Source organism: Propithecus coquereli, unplaced genomic scaffold (genome assembly GCF_000956105.1).
Source record: "Propithecus coquereli isolate 6110/MARCELLA unplaced genomic scaffold, Pcoq_1.0 Scaffold533, whole genome shotgun sequence".
Taxonomy (NCBI): domain Eukaryota; kingdom Metazoa; phylum Chordata; class Mammalia; order Primates; family Indriidae; genus Propithecus; species Propithecus coquereli.
The window spans coordinates 1,819,307-1,828,854 of record NW_012151208.1 but is presented as its reverse complement, the minus strand read 5'-3'; the positions used below and the strand labels follow the sequence as shown (position 1 = coordinate 1,828,854).

The 9,548-nt window shown below is 50.8% G+C and overlaps 1 protein-coding gene across 1 annotated transcript in view; it reads right to left on the bottom strand.

The window, feature by feature from the left end:
• Window positions 1-7,586: 7,586 nt before the first annotated feature.
• The window catches only part of CFAP61 (cilia and flagella associated protein 61), a 255,956-nt gene continuing 253,994 nt past the window's right edge, over window positions 7,587-9,548 (bottom strand). The window contains exon 26 of the mRNA XM_012657219.1: window positions 7,587-7,787. Coding sequence (XP_012512673.1) covers window positions 7,587-7,787 — 201 coding nt within the window. The remainder of the gene's footprint in view (window positions 7,788-9,548) is intronic.

The window sequence follows — 9,548 nt, the reverse complement described above, 5'->3', positions numbered from 1 at the left end:
GCACGCCCGTCCCTGTCCTCGGGTCCGTCAGCCGCTCCCTTTTAACTGGGGGAGGGGGCCATTGTTCTCGCCTCCCGCTTCCCCCGGAGCCAATCAGCGCGCCCGCAGCTCCTCTGCCTGGTAGGGTGGGAGAGCTTCAGGGCGGCAAAAAGGGGGCCGGGACTCGGGGGTCGCCCGGTAGGTGCGCCAGATGTACCTGAGGGCGCCGGGCCCCCGCGCGCGCCCCTCACCGCCCCGCCCGGCGCCGCCGCCCCGCCCGGCCCAGGCACACGCCCGGCCCCGCCTCCATTCACGGTCTGCTGCTCCTCTATGGGGAGGCGCACGTGCCTGGGCTTTGTGTCTCTCCTCCGGGGGGCGCGGAGCGGCCAAATGGGCCCGTCCATCAGCACGACAATGCACGCCCCCCTCCCGCGCGGGGATTACCCGCGGGTCGCAAGCAAAATAGCAACAAAGGAGAAGAATGGCCCCAAATATGTCAGGAGGGTTCAATCCGGGAGCCGGAGCCGAGGGGGAAGTAGTGCGCGCTGATTGGGTGGGGGCGGGGGGACGAAGGAGGCGCGAGGGCGACCCGAGCGAGGCTGCCGGCGCGCAGGGCGTGTGGGGAGGCGCGGGAGCTCCGCGTGGTGGTGGGCAAATAAACAAGAATGGAGAATAGCTGCAAAGTCTGTGCGGCCTAGAGCCCCCGCCCGTAGCTCGGACCAGTGGGCTGCGGGGTCCAAGCGAAAATGGGACCCAGGAGTTCCGAGTATGGGTGGAGGAGCTGGCCTTCGGGCTGCAGCCAAGGGCGATGTTTGTGCTAGAAGCCTCGGTGCGGCCGCGGGGCTCAGGAAGGCTTCGCTGGAGTTTGAGGAGCAGTTGGCACAGCACGTCTTCAGTCGCCAACAGAAGCGGGGCTGGAGTGGGGGGAGGGCTGGGCTGGGTTCCAAAAGGAACTTGAATTTCTGAACTTTTCTTTTAAGTTCCTGGAGGCTCGGGGATTGGCATCTTTGGCGGGGCGCGGCCCAGGCCGCCCGGAGCCTCGGTGCGGTCCAGGGCTGGGTTAATCTGGGTCGAGTTGGCCAAAGCCCGAAACGCGCGGTCAGCCTCGTGCGCCCCACTGAAGTTGGTTTCCTCCCTCCTGGCGCGGCCTCATGCATTTTCATTCGGAGCGGGCATTTTGTTTGCCGGTTGACATCAGATGCTAAATCAAGGGCTCCAATCAAGGCGCTGCGGAATAAAGGGGCCGCCTGTCTGGGCGCGGGCCCCCCCGGAGCCGTGCCCCCTTCACCTTTGTGAAGGAAATTAACCTCCCGCTATTGAGCGCTGGTCGCGGCCAATCTGGACGCAAAAGAGACGCGTGCTGCCGGCTGGGGGGAGGGAGGGCAATCTGTCCTCAGAGGCAGGCTGCGGCCTCGGGGAGGACAAGCCGCCTCCCCTGTGCCACCAGGAAAGACAACAGCGAAGACCCCCCCCACACACACACACCCCCCGCCGCCGCCGCCCCGTTTGGACTCAGACCCGGCGGGCAGCCTCCATCCTCTTCCCAGCCCAGCCCCGCGGAAACACAAAAGGCAGAATCTCCGGGGGACAGGGGCAGAACCCCACGAGTGCGTAGAGGCCCCGATCGTCCGTCACTGGGAAACAAATAACAAAAAGCCCCATAAAATGCCCTATGTTGTGAGGAAAATGTCACTTTATTGAAAGAGAAGGAAACATTTTCCTGCAAAGTTCTGTGCACCCAGACAGATTTTGCTGAGTTTTGCTTATGCTTAATTCCACTGAAGGTATTTAATTGTTTTGGATTTTCCCTCTGAAAATACCCTGGCGTAGAAGTCAAACCGATATTTAAATAGAGTCCACGAGTTATTACTTATTAGTTGTGATGGGGACAGTTGTTAGGTTAATTAATTTAGGGGTTAATCAAGTTGGTTAATCAAGAGAAAGATATTTGATGCTTTTATGTTTGGGATATTTAACGCACACACTGAAAAGAGAAGAATACATAAAATGGAATATAATTTGAAAGATCTCACCCCAGTTTAAAAAATGGTAACTGCGATGAATGCCAGTCTCCCCCCAAAGTCAGAAATCTTACAATGACTTTTCTAAAATGTATAACTGTTTCTATGTAAAAGGAACTGATGTTATTTCCTTGCTCCTTTGAGCGCTGATTAATACTGCTGATGAAATTAGAAGTGGGAAAAGGATTCCGAGACAGCTTTGGCCAATTTTATTTTCTAATCACGAATCCCATCTGGATTGTGGAATAATAAGGCGGGGGCGGGGGTGAGGGGGCTCAGCCCGACATCCCCAACTAACTGCAGGGTATTTGGTGTTGCATATGTAACACTCCTTTCATTCAACAGATAACCGGGAGAGTTAGTCACCTTGTGAATCCTTAAAAAAATAACAACACCCATAATTGTAAATAGGCGTGGTGGTGGAGGGGGAACCACTACCACCAACAACAAAAAATCAAAACAAAACTCCTGCCTGAGTGAATACAAACAGGGCTCTGAATTTAGCCAAGAGATTCTTTTGAACTCTATTGATATACTGAGATTCAATGGATCCGTTTCTTTTTCTTTATTTGTGGCTTCTAGTCTTGTCAGCGGAAATGAAACCTGCTTTCAGACGGGTACGGTCAAAATAACTGGAAACTCGAAAGGTACAAGTATTGGAAACTCATTTCGTCTCCCGGGGCTGGGCAAGAATTAGGCTACGCGCGCGCACGCACACAGCAACGTCCAAGCAGGTGCAGCCGAGCACCAGCTTGTGGATCTCCGCCGCCTTCTGTGTGATTTTCTCAGAATCTGCGCGTCCGCAGGCATGGGGACTTCGGGTCGGGATTGTCTTTCTCTGGGAAGAGCAAAGCGCCGCCGCACTGCGCCCCCGTGGCCGGCCTTTGCGCACTGCGATTCGGAGTAAGGGCCGCGTGGAGTTAAGTTGGGGGAAACACTGAGTGAGCGTTGATTTGCCACCCCCTAGGAGGGCTTCACGGGAGTCGGTGAGCATAAGGATTCAAGGCAGGCCACCGAAGTGTGCTTGCCCCACTCCAGCCAACTTCTTTACTCTCCGCGGGGTCCTGGCCTGCGCTTTGTAAAAATCTGGGGGCCTCTTCGCTTCTTGTCCTTGCAGACCCCGTTGTGGGTTCTTCCTCCCAAGGCTGCGGAGTTGGAGGCCGCAGGCGCTCCAAGTTCTCCGGTCCTGGTGTGCAGGGCGCGCGCCGGGGTTCACTGTGACCCCCGGCTCGGTTCCGAGTGAAAGTCAAGACTCCAGGGAGATTCTACAAAGCGTGACGCTTGGAAATAAGCGCTAAAGCGGGGAACTTCGGCAGAGGAATTGGCTCCCTGGGGTGTCGAGGAGTACAGACAGCTTCTGAACTCACGGGAGGAGACGGGCGGGTCCGCCTTCTCACTCCACGTCAGGTAGGGCGTGTGGGGACAGCAGGAGGGGAGTTGTCAGCGTCCCCCGTGTCCCCACTCTGCTGCAGACCTGGCTTCACAGAAGCCCCTACTCCTGGCCCTCGGTCCCCACAAGCCACGACCCGGCAGGAGCCGCGCGTTACCGCTGCAGTGCCCGCCGCTGGGTCCCGGAGAGGCCCGCGCCTCTGTGCGCCTTGCGCGCCGGTCCGGGGCCTGGGAGAGGCTTTGTGTTTGCTGGAATGAGGGGTTGTTGTGTCAGTCCCAGGGGCACGCGAGAGACACGCGCAGCCCGCCCGCCCGCCGCCCCGCCTGGCCCGGCCTCGGGGCACCTTCCGGGCCCCCCGCCCGCGGGCCGTTGCCTTTGTTCGGCGCATTAGCATAAAGCTGCCAGGGATCTCCCGTTTAAATAATTCCACACAAAAGGAGAGTGCATGAAAGAGAACGAACAAGGGAGAATCCGCGAGGCTGCGCCGTGCGCCCGGCGCGGGGAGGGACCGCGCTCAACTATTTCCCTCCCCTCGAGTTTCAAGTGCCCCTGGCAATCTGCTGCGCGCCCATTATTCGGCCGGGGGCCGACTGGGTGGCTGGCCGCCTCCTTTATCCTCCCGCGTGTGCCGTCGGGGCCACTGCACGCTCCTTGAAGTGCCCTCAGGGCTGTTTGTTTTTGCCTCGGTGGGACTGTCCGGGTCCCGGTCGGAGGAGGGGGCACTAGGGCCCGAGCGGGGCGGCAGGAAGGGCGGTGTTGGCCAAAGCTGGCAAAGGCGACGCCAGGAAATGTGGGACAGTCGTAACCAGAGAATTATGTCAGAAAGAGTCGGGAAGGCACTGAACGGACCAAGATGACATTGAACTAGGGGCGCAAAAGAGATCTGCTTCCACCCGTGAGGCACCGGCGGCCTCTCGCCCCGCGCGCCTCCGTCTCAGAAAAGGAGCCCACAAACCCGAGCAACCGCATCTTCCCGCTCCTCCCCGCCTCGCCTGCCCCGGTGGGGGTGGAGGGGGACCTGGAGGCATCCGGGCTCGGGGCCAGCGAGGCGCACTTTTTGCTCCCGCCTGGGTCCCGCTCTTCGGGTTGGAGAGGGTGTTCTTCCCACCACCACCGTCCGCTCCTCCCGCCCTCGCTCTCTCCGGCTTCTCCCTCTCCGTCCTCCTCTCACCCTCTCTCCCGCCTTCTCTGCCTCTCCCTGACTTTCCCTGCCTCCCCCCTTGTCCCTTCCCTTCTTTCCCCTCCACTCTGGCTCCCCACCTGTTTCACCTCTCCCTCATCTCTCTGTGTCCCTCTCCCCTCAGCTCTCTTCTGTCTTTCCTCTCCCCCTTCTCTTCCTGTCCCTCGCCTCTCGGTCTGTCCCCCTCACCTCTCCGTCCGGGTTGCTGTCCTGTCTCCCTCCCTCTCCCCCACCTCTCTCCCTGCTCCCACTCCTCTCCGCCACTCTCTTCCCTTCTCTCCCCCTCCTTCGCTCTCCTCCCACTCTTTTCCCCTCTTACTCTGCCCCCCATTCCTCTCTCGCCCCCTCCCCACAGGCCAACGTGTGTTATTTTATTTGTCTAGAGAGAGCCTATTTGTTCAGTGATGTGTGGCCTCCTGGTCGCCTGCTTTAATGGGGGACGCGGAGGCTTGGTTTCTGCGAGCATTAGCATACAGCTGCCGGGCTCCGTGCCCCGTTCCCGGCGCTTACTTTATCCCAGCCTTATCATCACTTCTCTCAACCAGAAAACAATCAACAGCTCCTCGCACACGGCGACTTTCGAGCCCCTGTCCCTGTTTCTTGGCTAACACCCTCTCTCCCGGGTGCGCGCGCGCGCTCCCTCCCTCCCTCTCTCTCTCTCTCTCTCCCTCCCTCCCTCCCTGCCTCTTCTAAGGGTAAATATTGATCGGCCGGCTTTACAGTTTATCCTTCGTGCAGTGTTTCCATCCCTCCCTCACCTCATCTTTTATTTTTCCTTTCCCTTCCTGTGATATCTGAGTGCAATAAAAGCACAAGGAGCCATTTTTGGAAAAGAGGAGGCTACACTCTTTATTATAAACCGACCTCTGTCAGCAGATCATTAAGCATCAGTAGGTGGGGTCGTTGCATGTGATTTGGGGGAATAAAACTTTGGAAAATTAACTTTGGTATTTTCTGGTCAATATTCTTTGCTTAACACTATTGAATTCCAAGATTAGGCTTAGAGCCCAAGATGTCCCCAGCTCAACAGCAAATGCTGAAATATGTAGGGACTTCAAGCATGCGTTCGTCTCTGCAGAATTTGTACCTTGGGCACACCAAGTCCAAATATTGGTCTCTTTGAAACCCTTTCTTTTGCCAGGCTTTATGGTCAGCTTTATTTTCCCAAAGCCCTTAAAATAGCCAATTTCAAGTGACGGCCAATGACTCTTGAATTCTTCTTTTATTCTTAGGAAACTTGTTCTTCAGTGATAAAGCTCTCAAGTCTGGATAGATATGCTAAAATTCTTAGATTCAGGAAATTATTTCGCATATGTGCTCAATTGCCTAGAATCAGGGAATCGCCCACTTTCTAAGTGTGGGACAAGTATTAAAATAACATCATCCAATATGCTTTGTAGACTAAGATATATTGGCAGCACAGGACAACTGTTATTGTCAAATTTATGCATGATTTGGTATTAAGGTTGACATTGTCATTTGGGGTCACTTTTATGTGACTAGAGGCTTTTTAATGCTAATACTTGGTCACAGAAGTCATAACTGTTGATCCTCTAACTGAGGTTGTTCTGTTAATCTCCATCCAAGGGTCCCTGGACCTGTCACAAAAACTCACTCCATTTGCTGATGAGTTTGACCCAGGTCGTCTCAGGGGAAAGGGACGAGGGAGGGAGAGTCGCTTGAGCTGACTCATTCACACCAGCCCTTGAAATATGGTTCCACCATGCATTGGGTCTGAATTCTGAAGAGTGGACCAGTAGCGATTGTTCCCCATTCAAGTTACACAGTTTGTACCATATGGCTAATGCCGGACCCTCCCCCTAAATGACCCATGCATTTGTGTAAAATGTACGTGTGAAGGAATTAGCAGCTTTTATTGCTTGCTTTTGCCTGCCTTGGAAAATTCAGAGTCCAGTGTTTTGGAACAATTTTCTTTTTGAGAAATATCAAACAACTTTGTAGTTCCAAATAATTAAGCAGTTTGCAGCAGAGAGTTTGATAATGTGTGTATAATTCTGTAATGCCAACTCTGACTTTTCCTTCTAATAGCTGTGTAATCCTTATAATTGTGCCAACTTTTGCTAAATGTTACATAAATACAAAAAATGAACAAAAACTGGAATTGCATTCATGAAATCCAGTTTTAAGCCCTGCTGGCCAAAAATTGTGTCACACTATCTACTAAGAGAGACACAAATAAAAACAATTATTTATGTGTTGTTCCCGCTAGTTCCTGAATCCATGTGTTTTCTAGTGGGCAATTAATTTGCTTTATTTATAAGAAAAAGGGTTTCGGATCTGCATTACAGGTGACATGTACCAGAGGACCCACCCCCCTAAATGCAAAGAACAGTGCTCAGGGTCAAAGAAAATGAACTAGATTAATTTCCTACTATCATGTTAAAAATCTAGAACCTGTGTGCGGATCCCTTCCGGTTTGCCAGCAGCTGTGTGCTCCCTATCTGCAACATGAAATAGAAATACTGGGGTTGTGCTACCAGCCTCCTCCTTTCCAAAGGTCATGTAAGCTTTCCTGCACAATCATAGCTCTAGACTACAGATTTAATATCTCAACATCTGCTTTACTAATTTTCCATTCTGGGCACGTGATGTTCTTTTTTTTTATCACCCACAAGTATTACTGAATAAACATGAGAAGAACTAACAAGAGTGGCCGCAGAAAATTCCAGGAAATCAAAACAGAATCACACCCAAGGTAAAAAAGAAGTTTTACACAGTGTGATCTCGTTTTATTGCTAAAATGGATTATTCTGCGCGGGAACATGCTTAGTATTTGTAAAGCGTCCTGCCCCAGCATAGAGACGCACGGCCGTGCGCCACCTACTGGAGCGACAGGAAGCTACAGGCATAAATAGAGGCGGAGAAGACTCCACAAAATCTCGGGGGCACTTCGCACTTCGCTGTCAAGACAGGCTTCGGAGACCTTTTCTATTTCCACAGAGCACGTCTAGGAATTACAAGTATGAAAATAATAAAGAGGAGACCCTGGCCACAGCTAAATTATGCCTGGCCACGCGTACATGGGCAGGTGGTAATGGTTATACTGCAGGTAGTTCAGGATGCTCCTCTCCACCAGGGGTTTGTAGATGGTGTCCTGGAAAACTCTTTTGAGGTACGTCCTGGGCTTCTCCGTCAGGTTTATTTCTCCATTTTCTATCTGATGGACCAGCTGTTCTATGGAAGGAAGGTCTTCCTCCTGTAAAACACAGTAAGAGGCCAGACATGGACATGACTTGGTCTGCGCAGTAACAGGGCAGTTTCGCTATAATGGAAAAAAGATCGTGCTCGGCTCCCCCAGGATGGTAATTTTTTTTCTAGCTTTTTAAGAATTATTTTTAATTGTTTTTTTTTAAATTTTTTAAAAATTATTTTTGTGTGGCAAAATATATATAACATTAAAATGTATTATTTTAACCATGTTTAAGTGTACAGTTCAGTGGTATTAAGTCATTCGCATTGCTGTGCAACCATCACCACCATCCATCTCCAGAACTGTTTTCATCTTCCCAAGCAGAAACTCTGTCCCCACGAAACGGCAACTCTCCATCTCCCCCTCCCCTAGGTCCCTGGCAGCCCCCATTCTATTCTCTGTCTCTATCATTCGGACTACTATAGGTGCCTCATGCGCGTGGAATCGTACAGTGTTTGTCTGCAACCGGCTTAGATCACTTAGCATAATGTCCTCAAGATTCACCAGGGATTTAGTAATTTCAAGCCCTTAATTTTCAGATAAAAATTGTCTGTAGATCACGTTTGTTTTAAAAATAAGAAAGGAAGTGATTAAACATTTTTACTTGAAAACTCCTAGATAGTTTAGTTTACTTGGTTACAATCCCCAAGAAATAGGATTCTAAAACTTTGAAATAAATTCGTAATAAAGTCCAATTTCATTGATGTTTTTAAAGACAGGACTCAGGGTGAATAAAGTTATTTGAAGCTGAGAATCATATGCTGTGCGTATCTATAACATAGTAGAGATTTTCCCAACATTTCATTATAGAAATTTTCAGACATGGAGGTAAGTTGACAGAACCGTACAGTGAACACCTGCACACACACCCCATCTGGACTCTACAGTGGACATTTCACTATATTTGGTTCCTCGCCACGTTATCTCCCGCTCCATAGTAGGGTCGTTATAAAACGCACCTCACCCAGGTTTGAGCTGTATGCTTTTTCAACGCTGCGATCCTTGAACATCACCCTAAAGGAGGAGTCACGTGGACTTTGTATATTTATTTTGACTTCCAATAATTCTTTTTATTATGAACAGAAAGAAAAAGTGATTATTTGCAGGATTCTAATGGATCATTGATTTATTAATGGTAAGAACTTATAGATAGAAAAATAGATTTAAAGCTGTATGTAGGTGTAATGTAATTATCACTTGGTTATTTGAGTAAGACATGGATAGATACACCCAGCATTTTGAATAGCAGTCGGTGGAGGTCCCAGGGATTCGGATTTAAAACAGCCCCACAGAGGCAGTGAGAGGGAAAAGCCAGCTGATGCCCAGAGCTATGTATTAGAGGTGATGAAGACTTTGAGTGCCACCAATGTGTCCGCATGGATATATTCTGCAATGTATAGGAGGTTTATTATTTCTTCCTTAATTTTTCTGGACAATTGTATCAAACCAAAATAAAACAATGAGCTTAATAAAATTATAGAAGATTTTCAACTCATTGTATGATGCTGTTCTGACATTGGGGTAAGTAGTATAAGATCACAAAATGGAAATTTTAAAGTTTATCCAAGGCAAACACTGCTCTAGATTGTAAAGAGATTTTTGGACATTTGCTCTTGAAGTGTGACCTCTCACATGTGACCACCTCTCGTCTCACAGTGTGACCACCTCCCCTCTCACAGTGTGACCACCTCCTCCCCTCTCACAGTGCGACCACCTCCTCCCCTCTCACAGTGTGACCACCTCCCCTCACAGTGTGACCACCTCCTC